The 17,517-nt window shown below is 55.1% G+C and overlaps 1 protein-coding gene across 1 annotated transcript; it reads left to right on the top strand.

Moving 5' to 3' along the window:
- The first annotated feature begins 208 nt into the window (after positions 1 to 208).
- On the top strand, positions 209 to 17,175 carry LOC130453984 (zinc finger protein 500-like). The gene is made up of 6 exons (XM_056796517.1): positions 209 to 492; positions 876 to 1,295; positions 7,248 to 7,339; positions 7,521 to 7,677; positions 8,807 to 8,920; positions 9,358 to 17,175. The coding sequence occupies exons 2-6, from the start codon at positions 884 to 886 to the stop codon at positions 9,942 to 9,944; spliced, it is 1,362 nt and encodes a 453-aa protein (XP_056652495.1). The 5' UTR covers positions 209 to 492; positions 876 to 883; the 3' UTR covers positions 9,945 to 17,175.
- Positions 17,176 to 17,517: the final 342 nt, after the last annotated feature.

Below are 17,517 nucleotides of genomic sequence, written 5' to 3'. Positions count from 1 at the left end.
CCTCCCATCCCTCTGCCCCTCCCCCTCCCCTCCGAATCCACCCCTACTTCTCCTCCATCCCCTCGTCTCTCTTCCCCTCCCCCTTGCGCTCTCCATCCCCTCCCCCTCTCTCCATCCTCTCCCCCTTTCTCCCCTCCCCCTCCACCCCCTCCCCAGTTCATCCCCTCCCCCTCTCCTCCCTGCTCCCCTTCCCCAGCCATTCCATCCCCTCCCCCTCCGTTCCCTCCATCCCCTCCCCCTCCATCCCCTCCCTTTCTCTCTCCCCTGCTTGCATCCAGCCCCGCACTTACTGCTTGTCTGCTCTGGGTGTGTGTGTCTGCAGGTGGAGGAGGAGGAGGAGGAGGAAGAGGAGGAGGAGGAGGAGGAGGAGGAGGAGGAGGCCCAGGAGGAGCCTGACTGCAGGCAGGGAGGAGACTCCCCCGTCCCCGCCAGTGGCCGGCAGGCCGGAGAGACAGAGGAGGCCATGAGGAGGCCCCCGGGCTGAGGCCGGAGGTGAGTGCCCTCCGCGGCGGCTCTGCTCTCCTCCGGCGCGCCAGCCCGAGGCTCCGGCCCCGCGTGCCCCCACGCCCCAGGGGAGGGCCAGCCCCCCGCGCGGCAGCCTCGCTTCTGTCCGTCCCTGGGAGTAACCTTGGACAGTCCGCGTCTCCCAGCCTCCTTGTCCTCCGCTCAGATGGGGCTGGAGATTGTCGCGGGCGCCCTCCCCGGGGCTGCTCCTCCCGCCGCTGGGCTCCGTCTGCCTCCTTCCCGATGGGAGGAACCCGCCCCTGCCCCTGCCCCTGCCCTCAGTTTCCTCTTTTGTCCAAAGCGCCGGCCTCTGCCCACACACTGCCAGGCCACCCTGGCCGGATGATCTTCTTCCCTCTCTTGTCCCTCAGGGTGCCTGATGGAGAGGAGGAGCCAGGGGAGCCCTGGGTGCCCCTCTGCCATGGCCCGGCTCCCTGCCCTGCTGGGCCTGGATGGGCTGCTGGTGGTGAAGGTGGAGGAGGAGGAGGAGGCCAGCGGGCAGGAAGAAGGTCCCGACCCAGAGCACTGGAGGCAGCGGTTCCGCCAGTTTGGGCGCTGCGGCGAGGCGTTGGGGCCCCGGGAGGCCCTGGCCCAGCTCCGGGCCCTCTGCCACAGGTGGCTGCGGCCCGACCTGCACACCAAGGAGCAGATGCTGGAGCTGCTGGTTCTGGAGCAGTTCCTGACCCTGGTGCCCTGCAAGGTCCCGGTCCAAGTGAGGGAAGCGCGCCTGCGGAGGGCCGAGGAGGTGCTGGCCCTGCTGGAGGGCTTGGACCAACTCCTGGAAGAAAACGGTGAGGAAGGATCGGCTGGGCCAGCGGGAGAGGGAGACCTCTCTGGCTTCGGGTTGAGGGCAGCAAGGCCCCCGAGGGTCCCTGAGGCCGCCCGCCGCCCCTGCTGTGCTAGATGAGGACTCAAGGGCAGGACAAGGGACAGCGAGGGGGAACCTCCAAGTTGGCCCTGCTCTGGGGGCCTCCCTGACGAGGGTCCCCTGGCCTTGGCTCAAAGAGCTGCCCCTCGGGAGTCCTTGGGGGCCCAGCCTTCCTTCAGACACTCTAGAAGGCTCCATTCGTGCCACCTGCTCCAGGCCTGGCCGCTGCCTCCTGGCATCATCCTTTCCTGGTCTGCCCAGACCTGGCTCCACTGCTCCAGGTGGGGCCCGGCGGCGTCAGGTACAGCAGGAGACTGCTTCCCTTGACGTCATCCCAGAACCCATCTGCTTTGCTCCCCGTCCTGTGGGGAATGTCGCCCCTGGGCCTCCCTCTGTCCTCCAGGGCAGGGGTCCCCACACTTTTTACACAGGGGGCCCTTCACTGTCCTGCAGACCATTGGAGGGCTGGACTATAAAGCCCTAGCCCTAAGCCCAACCCTAACTCTAACCCTAACCCTAACGCTAACCGTAAAACTCTAAGCCTAACCCTAACCCTAAAACTCTAACCTTAACCCTAACCCTAAAACTCTAACCCTAACCCTAAAACTCTAACCCTAACCCTAACCCTAAAACTCTAACCCTAACCCTAACTCTAACCCTAACCCTAACCCTAAAACTCTAAGCCTAACCCTAACCCTAAAACTCTAACCCTAACCCTAACCCCAAAACTCTAACCCTAACCCTAAAACTCTAACCCTAACCCTAACCCCAAAACTCTAACCCTAACCCTAAAACTCTAACCCTAACCCTAAAACTCTAACCCTAACCCTAACCCTAAAACTCTAACCCTAACCCTAACTCTAACCCTAACCCTAACCCTAAAACTCTAACCCTAACCCTAACCCTAAAACTCTAACCCTAACCCTAACCCTAAAACTCTAACCCTAACCCTAACTCTAACCCTAACCCTAACCCTAAAACTCTAAGCCTAACCCTAACCCGAAAACTCTAACCCTAACCCTAACCCTAAAACTCTAACCCTAACCCTAACTCTAACCCTAACCCTAACCCTAAAACTCTAAGCCTAACCCTAACCCGAAAACTCTAACCCTAACCCTAACCCTAAAACTCTAACCTTAACCCTAACCCTAACCCTAACCCTAACCCTAACCCTAACCCTAACCCTAACCCTAACCCTAAGCCCAACCCTAACTCTAACCCTAACCCTAACGCTAACGGTAAAACTCTAACCCTAACCCTAAAACTCTAACCCTAACCCTAACGCTAACCATAAAACTCTAACCCTAACCCTAAAACTCTAACCCTAACCCTAAAACTCTAACCCTAACGCTAACCATAAAACTCTAACCCTAACCCTAACCCAAAAACTTTAACCCTAACCCTAAAACTCTAAGCCTAACCCTAACCCTAAGACTCTAATCTTAACCCTAACCCAAAAACTCTAACCCTAACCCTAAAACTCTAAGCCTAACCCTAACCCTAAAACTCTAACCCTAACCCTAAAACTCTAACCCTAACCCTAACCCTAAAACTCTAACCCTAACCCTAACCCTAACCTTAACCCTAACCCAAAAACTCTAACCCTAACCCAAAAACTCTAACCCTAACCCTAAAACTCTAATCTTAACCCTAACCCTAAAACTCTAACCCTAACCCTAACCCTAACCCTAAAACTCTAACCCTAACCCTAACCCTAAAACTCTAACCCTAACCCTAACGCTAACCATAAAACTCTAACCCTAACCCTAAAACTCTAATCTTAACCCTAACCCTAAAACTCTAACCTTAACCCTAAAACTCTAACCCTAACCCTAACCAGGCAACCGTATAGACAGTGCGGAATCCCCTCCCCCAGATCTCCCCTCACCAGGCTGATGTCTTCCACTGGGCAGCCACATAATCCTTTGCATGGCGCCTCGTTCTAAGGTGTCACACAAAGGATTGTCATCGGAAGTAGTACTGTACGTGAACAATGCTGCGCTTTGCAGCACCACCACATACAGAGCTTCTCTCACTGACCACCACTGAAAGAGGGTCCCCTTCTGGAAGTGCAGTGGGGGCCGGATAAGTGGCCTCAGGGGGCCGCAGTTTGGGGACCTCTGCTCTATGGGGTCATGAGCCCCCACCGGCAGGTTTATTTTTACTAGCCGGACAGAGGACAGAGCACCCAACAAAGGCATTTAAAAGAGTTCTGTGTTTGAACCTTGAGCTCCCTCTGAGGCCAACACGCCTGCCTTCACTGGGGAAGCCTCACCTGGAAGGCGCGTATGTGAGGCCGGCCCTGCCTGACTTTTGGCCACAAGCCTGGTGAAGGTCCTTTTTGTGGTCACAGGAGGCTCTTCTGGGCTGATTTCCTACCAGACTCTGGCTTTCCGTGCCAGCCATTTAGGGTCATTTTTTAAGCCCCAGTGGTGGACTTCCCCTTTATCCCTATTAAATGCCTCGTGACTCCACTGAGTCCAGCCATCCCGCTGAGTAGGATCCTCTGGGATCTTGTTTCTGCCGCCCGGCGGGTTTGCATTGCCTCCGTCTGGGGGCCGTCCCGAGCTTCGAGGCGGGCACTCTGTGCCTTGGTAGAAGGGACCCTTCCTGAGAGGAGACGAGCACGGCCCTGCCTAGGGCTATCGGGTACCTTTTCATCACCCGATTAATCAGGTACAACATCGGCCTCGCACACACACAAGCTCTGGCACTTACTCTTCAGCTAGTCGGGCCAGTGCTCGCTGCCTTCTCTCCTCACCTGCTTCTTGCTCTCTTGTCCTCTTGTCCAAAGAAGAGCAGGAGGCCTTTCCTAGCATCTTTGGTTAAATTCTACGGCCCACCTAGCAACCCTCCGAAAGAAGGAAATGAGGTCAGTCGAGCACAGCCTCTTCAGAGGAGGCTCCATCCCTTTCATGAGATGTTCTAGAATTTTCTTGGGAATTGGGGTTCGGCTCTCGGCTTCAGATGTTAAGCTCTGGCCTCTCCCTCTCCCCAGCCTTGGAGCTGTCGCCGACCACAAGCTTCCAGTACGGCGTTCCCCTGGGCCTGATGACTTGAACTCTGAGCATGGAGCTCTGGGGTCATTTTGGATTTGGCCAGTGGCCGAGATGAGGATCGTCTGAGCAGGGTCTCAAACCCAGGTCCCCGGCGCCCCCTCATACCTCGTGGTGTCCGCTAGAGGCCCACTTGGGGAGTTGGGGGAGAGGGCAGTGTTGGCGGAAGCCCTCCTTCCGGCTAAGGGCTGGAGGACGGAGTCTGGACAAGGTGCCCCCCAGGCCTCAGAGCCATTCACCGAGGGCACATCTAGGAAGCAGAGACAAAAAAGGAAGCCGTCTTTCCCCTGAGGGAGGCCGGTGAGGAGGGAGGACAATATGACAGGGTGACTTCTTGGGGCGAGGCTGCCTTTGGGGATCACAGAGGGCTCTTGGGCTGCTCTTCTTAGGAAATGGGGTTCTCAGAGGGGTCCATTTTAGGCAGGGGGAGGTGGCGAGGGCAAGTTTGTCCAGGAGAGAGTGTCAAGGACAGGACGGATCCCAAGGCTGGACGTCGGGCTCTAGCCAAGGCGCCCATAAGAGCTTTGGGGCCAGCTAGGGAGTCCCTGTAGTACAGTCAGTGGAGGGGCCCACTTTAAGGGTCAGTGGTGGGGTGGGTGGAGAGGAGGTGAAGGCACCCATTGGAAGGCCTTGAAACGGTGCAGGAGGATGGTGAGGAGGGCCCAAACCAGGCTCGGAGCTGTTAGAATGGAGAGAGGGGAGTAATGAAGAAGCACCCCGTGAAGGAAGCCTGGCCGCGTCCTGTGGTCCCTTTACCAGGAGTCTGTTTGTTAGATTGTTCCGGGTGGCTGTAAGCAATGGGGAGATGGGGGATCCAGCTCAGCCGGGGGCTCCAGGCTCTGAGGCAGTGCCTCGGGGTACTGCCTTGACCCTGTACTGTAGCGGGCAGGGAGTGAGCCTTCCACTCCTCCTCTCTCCTCACTGCCGGGCCACAAGCCACCCAGGCAAGGAGGGGAGAAAGACCCGGAGACGGAGAGGCGAGCCGGGACCCAGCCATGGACCAAAAGCTGCTGAGAGGAAGCAGATTCAGAGACTCGGGGCCCCAGCCAGGAGAGGATGAAGAAAGGACGCCCCGAGAGCCTTCACGAGCCTTCTCCCAGGGCCCGAGAGTGCGCGCTTGTGGCCAAGGGTGCCCCGGGGGCTTCGTACCACCCGTTACTGGACATCCTTCGCTAAAAGGGGTCCTTTCCTGGCTGATCGCATTCCAGTGACTGAAACTGGGAGTGTAGAAACGAGCTGCTGGTGGCCCTTCTGGGTGAAGATCCGGCTTTGTTGTGAGCCAAAGCGCCGCCGATTCCCCAGGCGAGTCCGAGGCCCAGAATAGCAAAAGATGCTTTTGTGGTTTCGTGTTGCGCCCCCCCCCCCACCAGGCCTCTGAGATGCTCCGGGCCCCTGTGGCGCCCCACATGAGTCGGTTTGCCGTAAAGAGGGCTGTGAAATGCTTGGGATGAGCAGCCCCATGGCGTGGGCTCACTGGACAGCACGCACACGCACACGCCTGAGAGGTGACTCGGCCACTTGCGTACACAGACTCTGGCCTGGTGAGCCCGGCAGAAGCGAGAGCCCCTCGGGGATCCGAGGAGGGAGCGGCCCCGGGCCGGGCATTGTCGCCATCCCGATGAAGGTGGCCGAGAAGATCCCCAGCGTGAAGCCGTGCTCTGGCTGGGGGGACGCTGAGCTGCCGCCTCTGCTCAGACCAGCCGGCTTTCGTGGGGTTTGGAGCAGAGGCAAAGTTAGTGTCCTCCCAGGAGCTCAGAGCCCCCCGCCAAGAAAGTCCCCAACATTCCGGCCATTTCAGAATCCGCATCTCGAGCTCCTTCTTGGCCTTTTTCATGTTTGAGGCAACATCCGAAAAGGAAACTTGTGGGCCGCGAGGCCAGCCCACAAGGGAAGGGGGGTCGAGAGGCAGCCTGGGGTGGGGGAAGCTGCCTCCAGGCCTTTGGGGTGTGCTTAGGGCTCGGGGTTCACCTCCATCTACCGCCCCTTCTCCTTTGGGGTGCCGTTCCTGTGCTGCCCTCCATGGGGAAAGGGGGCCGCTGCCGCTCGTCTCTTCTCCACCTCTCCAGAAATCTGGGTGTTCTCTCGGGGTGCCTTTGGGGCCCCTCCCGGGCGCTCATGAGGCGCCTCCGTTTTGGTCAGGGCCGTGAGAGGATGCTGGGGACGACGAGAGGGCGCAGGGTCGGGGATGACTGGGAGGATGCCGAGGTCTGGGGTGTCGGGATTTGTGGGCCCCGATCGGGCTGGGTGGGGGACGCCTGACGAGGTCCAGCCCTGGCCAGGAAAGAGCCCAAGGCCAAGAGAAGGTCCGATTGCGCTTGGAGATCTCGGCCCGAGAGGGTTGGGGGAGCCGTCCTCGAGCGGGCGAAGACAGGATGCCCACTGCTGGGAGGGGTGGCAGGGCCCGGCCCCTGATTTGAATCTGGCTCTGCCACTTGGGTGTCTGGAGCAGGTCCTTGTACTGGGCTTGTGAGTGGAGGGAAGGGCAAGCCTCAGAGAGCTCCTACTGCGTGCTGAGACCTCCCCCAATGCGCCTCATTGTGCAGAGGAGGAAACTGAGGCAAAAAGGTCCAGTGCCTGACTTACCCAGGGCCACGCAGCCAGTAAGTGTCCAAGGCTGGGTTCGAGCTCAGATCGTCCCGTCTCCGGGCCCGGTGCCCTGCTTTGAGGGCGATTTGGCGTGCTCTGGGGTGCGGGAGGTGGCCTCCAGATGGCGCGCTCGGGTGGGCCCGGATGCAGGAGCAGCTTCTACCAAGGGGCCTCAGACGCGTCCGCCCCTTGGCCAAGCACCCTGTACACAGCTCTCCTCTCTCCCTTCTCAGGCCCGCACGTGTCCGGAGTCCTGGCCTGGCCTCAGGAGCAGCTGGCGGGAGACCAGGGTGTCAAGGTGCCCCTGGCCAAAGCCGGGCGTCAGGTGAGCCAGGAGGGCCCGTCCTTCCCGCCTGTGGGGCCCTTGGCCGGTGCCTCCCTGCCCGTCTCCCTCCCGCCATTCCGGCCCCTGCCTCCCTGTCCCCGCCTGCCTGGCCCGTGGGGAGCTCCAGCCCAGCCCAGCCCGGGCCAGAGTCGAGGCTCTGACGGCCTCTCCCTCCTCCCAGCCTCCTCCCGGACCCTCCCCCGTGGCCGCGGCAGGCCTGACCTTTGCTGATGTGACGGTGAGCTTCTCCTGGGAAGAGTGGCGGCACCTGGAGCCCCGGCAGAAGGAGCTCTACAGGGACGTGCTTTGGGAGAGCTACGGGCACCTGGGGGCCCTCGGTGAGTCCAGCCGTCTCCGGCCCCCTTTCACACCCGGGGACCCGGAGGTCGAGAGCGGCCTCGCGGGCCTGCCGGGTGCCCCCTCCCGAGGCGCTGCCTGCCGGCTGGGCGACATCGAAGGGGACGGCCAAATGCTTCACGTCCTATTTTATAAGGATTGACCCGTAATAACTTGAAGAAAAAGGAAAACGGCGGCCTTAGCAAGAGGAAGGGAGCCAAAGGCGGGGCCGCCCGACGAAAAGGAAGAGAATTCCGGGAAACAGGTCTAATTGCACAGCGGCTGGCGCCGCCGGCGTTCTCTCCCCTTCCCGTGCCCTCCGCCCCTCTGGCCGCCGGAGCTGGTGGCTGTCTCTCTGCGCCTCCCCCTCCGCTGTCTCCTCGTCCTCACTTCCCCGGCCCCCCTTCTGCCCGTCGGGGGGCGAAGAGCCCGCTGTGGGGCCCTGGCAGGGTCAGGCCAGGTCAGAGGGCCGCCCCTTCCCTCCTTCCCCGTCCTAGGGCAGGCCGTCCTCCTCAGCCCTTCCCTAGGACCGCAGGCTGAGGTGCAGAGGTGGGCCTGGAAGAACAATGGAGGCCAGAGAGGGGACAGGAAAACCCGGCCACCCCGGCTCTGACCCGGGTCCAGGGGAGGGGGAAGCAGCCGGAGGGAGAGTGTGCAAGTGTGCCGGAGGGAGAGCGTGCAAGTGTGCCGGAGGGAGAGTGTGCAAGTGTGCCGGAGGGAGAGTGTGCAAGTGTGCCGGAGGGAGAGTGTGCAAGTGTGCCGGAGGGAGAGCGTGCAAGTGTGCCGGAGGGAGAGCGTGCAAGTGTGCCGGAGGGGGTGCCCGAATGTGTGGGTCTCAGGAAGCAGCCTTGGAAGCTCGGGGTGGCTCTGGGAGATCACAGGCCGGGGGGCTTTCAGGAGAGACAAGGAAGGGGCCGGGCAGACAAGGTCGTCCTGCAGCCCCCAGCTATGACTGAAGCCAGCCGGCCAGGCCCAGGCAGGGGCCGCCTCTCAGCCGGGCCCTGCTGACCACTGCCCCGACACGGCCAGGGCCCAGCTGCTCCCGTCGGGCCCCCCGGCTGCCCGGCCTTCCCTGGGCTGCTGGCCCCTTGGCTGGGCTCACAGGGTGGTCCCTCTCTTCTCTCCGGCCAGGCATCCCTGTCCCCAAGCCAGACCTGATTGCTCTGATCGATGGTGAGGAGGTGGCCCGAGACAGGCCTGTGCGTGTGGCTGGAGAGGAAAGCGTGGCCGGAGGGGCCCGTGCAGGTGAGGCAGCCCCTTCTTTGCCCTCCTGCCCCGGTGCCCCCTCCCCACCCCGCCCGGCTGGGGCTCCCGGGGGCTGCCCGAGCGTGGCCCGGAGCCGAGGGCCGAGGCTGGGCCGGCTCTTCCCTGGGCTCGGCCCCCCGAGGATGGCCCCGGCCAGCTCCCCTCTCGGTCTTTGCCCGCGTCATCGCCTCGGCCCGGAGGCGGCTCCGGCAGGCGTCCTCATCTTCCTGAAGGGGAGGCCGAGGCTCGGAGCCAGGTCCGGGGGCAGAATGGAGGCCACCGGGCTTTCTCGCGGGCGCTCCTGCCCGTTCTGGCCTGGGAACGAGAGCGAGGGAGGAGGGCTCGGCCGCGCCGGGACCTGCTGCCCTTCTGGCTCTGCCCTCCTTCGGGCGGCCCTGAGCGGCGGGCTCGAGGCTCCTGTTTCCTTGTTCCTCCAGGCGGTGGGAAGAGGCTCCTCGGGGAGGGGGCGCCCCAGGAGAGGGGCCCCCGACAGCCGCCCGGGCAGGAGGCGAGAAGCAGGGTCTGGCCGGAGGGGCCGCCGGGCCGCCGCGCGCCGTCTCCCCAGCCCCCGCTGGCCCCCAAGCAGTACCGCTGCCGCGACTGCGGGAAGAGCTTCCGCTGCAGGTCCCCGCTGGTGCGGCACCAGAGGACGCACACGGGCGAGAAGCCCTTCAAGTGCCCCGACTGCGGGAAGGACTTCAGCCAGAGGTCCAACCTCCACATCCACCAGCGCGTGCACACCGGCGAGAAGCCCTACACGTGCGCCGAGTGCGGGAAGGGCTTCAGCCACCAGACCACGCTGCGCATCCACAGGAGGACCCACGTGAAGGAGAAGCCCTACACGTGCGCCGAGTGCGGGAAGGGCTTCAGCCAGACCTCCCACCTGCACGTGCACCAGCGCGTGCACACCGGCGAGAAGCCCTACCAGTGCCTCGTGTGCGGGAAGGGCTTCAAGCAGAGCTCCAACCTGCAGGTGCACCAGAGGGTCCACCGCGGCGCCGCGGCCTCGCGCCGGCCCGAGTGAGGCCCCCTCGGCCTCCGCGTCCACAGACTGGGGGCGCAGAGCTTGAGCTAGACGTTCAGCCCTGCTGGCACTCACTCTCATCCTCGGAGCTCGGGGCACCCCTAAAAAGGGAGGAATTAGAAGCCGTTAGATGCCGCCTTGAGGCGGGAGGTCCCGGGTGCCAATCTGACCTCCTCAGACACTGACCCTGGGCGAGTCGCTTCCCCCCCATGGCCTAGCCCTTGCCGCTTTTCTGCCTTGGAACAACTCACAGTATTGATTCCAAGACAGACGGTGAGGGCTTAAAACAATTAAGGGGTCGCTCCCAATACTGAAAAATTGGAAAGCAACGTGGCAGAAAAGAGGCCTAGATCAGCATCTTGCACCCTATGTCAAGATAAACTAAACTACATAGTGTAGGCTTGAGGGGTGACAATAATCAAATTAGGGACTTGACAAAAAGATCCTCTACGCAAGGAAAAGGGAGAGGATCACCAAAGACAACACGGACCATTTTGACCACATAAAATGCCCAAACAAAGAAAATTCATGTTGGTAAAATGAGGAATCCCGTAATGGGGAGAAAATCGGTGAAGTCATTTCCTCTAATAAAAGCCTCTTTTCCAAGAAATATACGGAACCTCTTAGCATTTCTACAAATGAGCCTTTCCTCAAGTTGATCAATGGTAAAAGGATTTGATAAGGGAGTTTCCAATCAACTGTTCAAAAAAGGGCTTCAAGTGACTTAATATTTGGGAAATAGACATTAAGGCAACTAGGCCCACCCCCTCACCCCTATCCAATTGGCGAAGGTGACAGGAGGGCAATGACAAACGTTGGTGGGACTGTGGGAAAACAGGTGCGGCACAAGTGAGTCCCGTCAAACTGCACAGCCTCATTGAGGAGACCACAACTTGCCCTTAACTCCCTACAGAGATCCAAGAAAGGAAAAAGATGAAAATGTGCATTTTTTTTCTATAGCAGCACACACACACACACAAAGGAAACTAAGGACATGCTCACCTATCAGAGAACAGTTAAATAAATGATATGAATAGAATGTAATATTTTGTGATACCAACTGACGAAATGGACCATCGTACTGGAAACCATGAAGACCTTTATGAACAACTGTACTTTACGAGGAAGGGAACAAAATGAGGAGAACAATTTCTGGAATAACAACATTATGAAGTGAGGCAGTGTAAGATAAACAATGACAAACCAGAGCCCCAAGGGGGCAGAAACAAATGAAGCCCGTTTTCCCGCTTCTTGCCAGAGAGGTGATGGACACACTTTTGGACACGGCCAATAGGAAGTTGCTTTTCTTGACTATGCATATTGGTCATGAGGTTTTGGATGATTTTCTTTACTGTTCAGATAGGAACAGAAGAGAGAGAAAATAATGCTTTAAATCGGAAAAAAATAAAGTTAAAAAATGTCATGGTTGGACTCCAACTTCTGAATCGTTTATTCTGTGATTAGGAGTTTTGTCAGGTCTCTTCCTGCTATTAATCCTACACATTATGAAGTAGAGGAGAGTCAGGCCAATGGAAATGTGATGACCAGGTGAAGTTCTATGGAAAATAGGAGGGGGGATAAGGGGTGAGGAATCAAGGAGGACTTTAAGGAGGAGGTGGGACTTTGCCAGATGAATGTGGGGAAAGAACTTTACAGTCGTGGAAGACAAGATGAACCAAGGAGAGACAAAGAGAAACAAAGGTTGGAGGTTAGTCTTCATTGGCTAGAACATAGGATGTGTGAAGATTTGGTCGATGAGAACAGGGCTAGAAAACTTGTGTGGAGCTAGAGTGTGGAGGGCCTTGAATGCTAGGATCAAAGGCTGATTTAGATCATGGGCAACCACGGACTTCAAAGTTTACCAAGTAAAGATAGTATTCCTGTGTAAAATGCTTCAAGAGAATTCTACACGGAAGTCTAGGAAGATGATCAAGACCTAAATTCTAAAGATAAAAAGGGGAAAACTTCCAATAGGGAGGAAAAATGGGATTTGCCTGAAGACGCTGGCGTGGATGCATTGGGAGCTCACCAGCCAATGTAGATGATGAAAAGGAGGACAGAAGATGGTAACAAGATTAATATAAGAGCATGGAACAATCTTATTTAAATAAGTTGGAGAAATAAAGATGATTAGGATGAACCCAGCCTGATGAGAGAAACCCAGGACATCCAAAGGGATTGGAGAAAGGATAGATGGATCTTTGCTTGGGGAGGCAAGGGATGAAGATGGCTTAAAGAAAGCAGAACTCGATTCTTTTTGTTTGTTTCTTTATTTTTTTTTCTGCCAAGGAGAATTACCTTTACAATCATTCAGTCAATAAACATTTATTCTAGCGATAAATAGTTTACACTGGGAATAATAAAATGAAAATGACTTGCGGTGAGTCGATAGCCAAGATAAGTAAGGAGACATTAAGAGACCACCTTGAGAGCTGCCTTGAATTCAAGCCAGCTGACCTGGATGAACTTCATCCTTGGCCCTGACAGAAAGAATTGGGAAATTTGTTGGCTGAACCACTCTGGGTGTTACTTGAAAGATCATGGAAACTGGGAGGGATACTACAAGACTGGAGAGGGTTGAGCTTCACTGAAATTCCAGAGAAAATTCTAGGACAGATCATTACACAGTTGGCACGCATCAAGAAAGGGAAGAGGGAGAGGGAGAGGGAGATGGGTCAGTGTCGAGGAACTAACCCTGACTTGCCCTTGCTGGAGCAGCAGTAGAAGTCCCTGGTGGGGATTACTACTTCCTCTGCTCTTGAATATGTGTCCCATTTGTTTCCATTGACATTTTGGTTGTGTCGGATTCTTTGTGACCCCGTGGATCATACTGTTTGTGGGGTGTTCTTGGCAAAGATTCCAGAGTGGTTTGTCATTTCCTTCTCTATTCTCATTTCCACGAATATAGAAATGAAATTGTTCAGATTGTGAAAACAAAAACAGGAAGTGGCGACTACGAAGAATCAGCCTGGTTTCATCAAGAACAAATCTTTTGAGACAAACATGACTTCCTTCCGTGACAGCATCCCTGAACCAGGAGATACAGAGAATGCGGGAGATGGAATTTTCCTGAACTTAAGCAAAGCTTATGGCAGAATAGCTCCTGTTATTCTTGTGCAGAAGAGGGCGAGGCGCAGATGAGACGATAGATTCAGTTGGATGGTTGGACTCCAGTTGTCAGTGCTTCAGTGTTGGTTGGCAGGAGGTCTTTGGTGGAGTGCCCCAGGGATCTTAGCTTTTCAGTGTTTTTATCAGTATTTTATGGATGACGTGCTCACCCATTTTGCAGATGACACCAAAAAGAGAGGGACAGCTGACACACCCAGGGACATGGCGTCAAATCTAATTCAATAGGGATAAGTGTAAATTTTGGTTCGTGAGTGCCAAATCAACTTCCCAAATTTAAGACAAGGAGCTATGGAAAGACAGCAAGCGTTCTGAAGCTTTGTGACTGGGAATAGCTTTCACTTGCTCTTCGACCCAGTGACACAGCTGGCCGTCTCGCTCTTCTTCTCACATGGCATATCCCAACTCCGGGCGTTCTCTCGGGCTGTCCTCCCCATCCTCCTCTCCACCACCTGACATCCCTGGCTTCCTTCAAGGCTCCCGCAAAGCCCCATTCTCTCTGGGATTCTCTCCGGTTTATCCTATCTCCATCCTCTTCTCCTCCATTAGATCGTGAGCTCTTTGAGGGCAGAGACCGCTTTCGATGTTTTTTCCCTCACATCCCTGTGTGGCACACAGTAAGGATTGTTGTTGACTTGATGAGGGAATGAGCACCCCCTGTGCAGCGCCTTTGCCAGGCTCTTCTGATGTGTCTTCTCCCTTCCGGGCATGCTAATAAAGAAGGCCGTTGGTAAGCTTGGCCAGAGAGGACGACCAGGAGGGCAAAGGAAGGGCTTGCGGTCCATCCCCTCTGAGGCTGCATTAAAGAGCTGGGGGTGCAGAGCCCAGAGAGGAGAGGACTGGGGGAGACGTCCTCGGTGTCTCCAAGGGTGGGAAGGGCTGCCGTCTGCAGGAGGGTTAGCCTTGGTCGGAGGCCCCACAATTCAGCGCGAGGCACACGGGGAGACGTTGCAGATCTGGGCTCCATGTCAGGAACATCATCCCATGAGGAGAAGCTTCCCAAGGGGAGATGGGTACCTCACGAGGTCTGCAAGTGGAGGGTGGAGGCCGCTGGACGGCCCTAGGGGGCCTTGCTAACCCTCAGGCAGGAGGTTGGAGCTGGGCGTGAGGAAGACAAAGGTGATGGAGGGGGTGAGTAGAGGATGGATGATGACAAGGGAGGGCGGGATACTGAACGGAAGCCCCCACAGGCAAGGTCCAAGGCAGCCCCTCAATGCCTGCAGAGCTCCATCTTTTATTATTTCTTTTTAATCCTTACTTTCTGTCTCAGAAGGTCAGGGGCTAAGCTAATGGTGTTCAGTGGCTTTCCCAGGATCCCCCAGCTAGGAAGTATCCGAGGCTAGATTTGAACTCTGCTCCATGTGACTCCCGGTCTGGCCCTCCATCTCCTGAGCTGCGCAGCTGCCCCACCGCACAGTCTTTAACAGCAAGAGCTTCGTGTAGATGAATGGTCACAGCTGGCTGTGCTTAGACTTGGGGTGTGTAGGCACGTCAGTTTATCCAGTAGAGCACCATCCTTTACAGGTCCTGTTCCAGGCCTCTGGCTAGTGTTGAATGATTCATGTCAGAAATGTGGATTTGAATTTGGGTCCTGTGACTCCCACCCGATCACTTTCCACAACATGGATCATCAGGGGAATCTGGGTTCAAGTGCTGGCCTTGTCTCTCCAGGCTGGCCCTTTTCTGTCCTAGGCTTTGGTGCCCTCCTCTGTACAATGAAGGTTTTGGACTAGAAGTTTGCTAGGGTTTCCTCTGGCTTCAAGTCCATCAGGAGACCTGGGTGTGAATCCTACCTGTGGCACCAACTGTAAAATGGGGCTAGTGGATTAACCCCTCAAGATTCCATCGCTGTACCCTGTGAGACAAGCAGGATTGTGTTCGCTGCCCACCTTCTGGGGGAGATGCCTAGGAAATATGAAAGTCCTCTCTGGATGGGTGCTGTAGTTCCTGCTGGGGATGGCTTCCTTCCCTATGTGCCTCGCTGTAAAATGGGGATAATGACTATGACTACCCGCCTGATGGGTGGTTGTGGAAGTGCTATGGAAATGCTACAGAAACATGGGCCACTGGGTGGCTCTGTGGAAAGAGCATCAGGCCTGGAGGCAGGAGATCCTGGGTTCAAATCTGGCCTTAGAAATTTTCTCACTGTGTGACCCTGGGCAAGTCACTTAACTGATTGCCTTATTGCACCTCTACCTTGGGACGGACAATTCTGCAAAGTTCAAAAAGATGTTTTGTAAACATTTTTAAAGGTTTTTAAAGTGCCATGAAGAAAACAGGACCTGAAGCGGCTCCTGGTCGCAATCATTGACCCCCTGTCTGTCCAGTCTTGGCTCAGCCCCCTCAGAGGGACAAGAGTATTGACCAGACAGGGGCGGAGGGGCTCTGAGAGTGAAGGCGCTGCTGGAGGTTCACAGAACACAAGCCGGAGCAACAGAATGGTCTGAGATGACCCCAAAGGCCTCCATCTGCTTCCAGAGGCCGGTCTGAACCCAGACCAGAGCAGACTTGTTTGACTCATTTCTAGTTTTGTTATTCCAGTTTCCTTCCACCAAAGGATCAATATGGAAAATGCTTGATGTGATCCCATCTGCAAACTGAGAGCGAGAGAAATGGAGACTTTGTCTTCTTTGGAAAATGAGGGAAACTTTCCACCTGGGAAAAGAGTCAATTCAAAGAAGTTGTGTCAACGGCAGAGCTGGTTTGTTGCCTTCTAGATCGGCATCGGCGTCCCCAGCGAAAACCCTCCTGGGATGGTCGATCGCATAGACTCTCCTCCTGGTCCTGCCCACCTCACTTTGCATCCCTTCATTTTGTAGGGCTCAAAAGCATTTTATTACCACCATATGCCACCCTTGTTCAGCCGCTCCCCAACGGATGGACGCCCCTCAGTTTCCAATTCTTTGCCGACACATAAAGAGCTGCTAAAAATAGTTTTGTGTAAGGAGGTCCTTTTCCCTCCGTGTCCGAGAGACCTGGCAGTAGGATGACTGGGGCAAAGGCTCTGCATAGGTTTTATGACTCTTTGGGCACCCTAGAAGGTTATCTCCATCGAAAGTACCACCCAACGGGTGTTAGTGCCTCAGTTTCCCCACATCCCTCCAGCATTTATCATTTTCCTTTTGGGTCCTATCAGCCCACCCGGTAGGTGGGAGACGCCTCAGAGCTATTTTAATTGGCATTTCAATAAGCAATAGAAATTTGGAGCATTTTGTCACAAAGACAATGGATAGTTTTAATTTCTTTTTCTAAGAACTGCCTGCTCATATTCTCATACCATTTATCAATTGGAGGATGCTTTATATTCTTATAAACTTCACTGATTCTCCATATGTTTGGGAAATGAGGCCTTCGTCAGCAACACTTGCTATTTAAAAATGTCCCCAATTTGTTCTTTTCCTTCGAATCTTGGTTGCATGGGCTTTCTTTGGACAGAAACTTTAATTTAATGTAATTACAATTGTCCATTTTGGTTTTGGTAATCCTCTCGATGTCTTATTTAGTTATAAATTCTTCCTTTAGCCATATGTCTGACATGTCCCCCAAATCATTTATGATGTCACCCTTTATTTCTAGACCAAGCGTCCATCTTGACTTTATCTTGGGGTAGGGTGTGAGATGTCGGTTTTCTGAGGAATGTTTTTCTGCCAATCTATAATGAGACAAAGCTCCAAGCCAATAACAGGTTGAATGAGAGACCTATGTCTCCCTGTAAAGCTGGGCCATTAGGTTTCCTCCCACCTCAGACAATTGAATGAGGGTTTTCCCTGCTTTCATTCTCTAACTGTATATGTTCTTTTTATTTTGTTATATTATATGTATCTTTTGTATGTATCCTTAATGTTATACTATATGTATCTGTTCTTTTTTTTGTACTTTTTTACTTTTTTAAATGACAAATTTACACATAAGTTTTCCAGTTATATGATCCATATTTTCTTCCCTCTTCTTTCCTTCCTCCTCCCACAGTTGACAATTCAATTCAATCTGGGTTGTACATGTATTATCACACAAAACATATTTCCACATTCTTTATTGTTGTAATAGAGTAATCTTTTAAAACCAACCCCCAAAACATAAACCCAAATAAACAAGCGAGAAATCATGTTTTTCTTCTGTGTTTCTACTCCCACAGTTCTTTCTTTGGAAGTGGATACATTCTTTCTCATAAGTCCATTTCCACTAGTAGAGAAGTCCATTACATTTGATCATGCTACAATGTATCCGTCTCTGTGTACAATGTTCTCCTCCTTCTGCTCCTTTCACTCTGCATCACTTCCTGGAGGTCATCCCAGTTCACATGGAATCCCTCCACTTTATTGTTCCTTTCAGCACAATAGTATTCCATCACCAACAGACCACATTCCCCAATCAAAGGGCATCCCCTCATTTTCCAATTTTTTGCCACCATGAAAAGCACAGCTATAGATATTTTTGTACAAGCAGG

The sequence above is a fragment of the Monodelphis domestica genome, chromosome 4, assembly GCF_027887165.1.
Source record: "Monodelphis domestica isolate mMonDom1 chromosome 4, mMonDom1.pri, whole genome shotgun sequence".
NCBI classification, from domain to species: domain Eukaryota; kingdom Metazoa; phylum Chordata; class Mammalia; order Didelphimorphia; family Didelphidae; genus Monodelphis; species Monodelphis domestica.
Note: the sequence above shows the minus strand (reverse complement) of the source record. Positions and strands in the feature narration are given on the sequence as shown.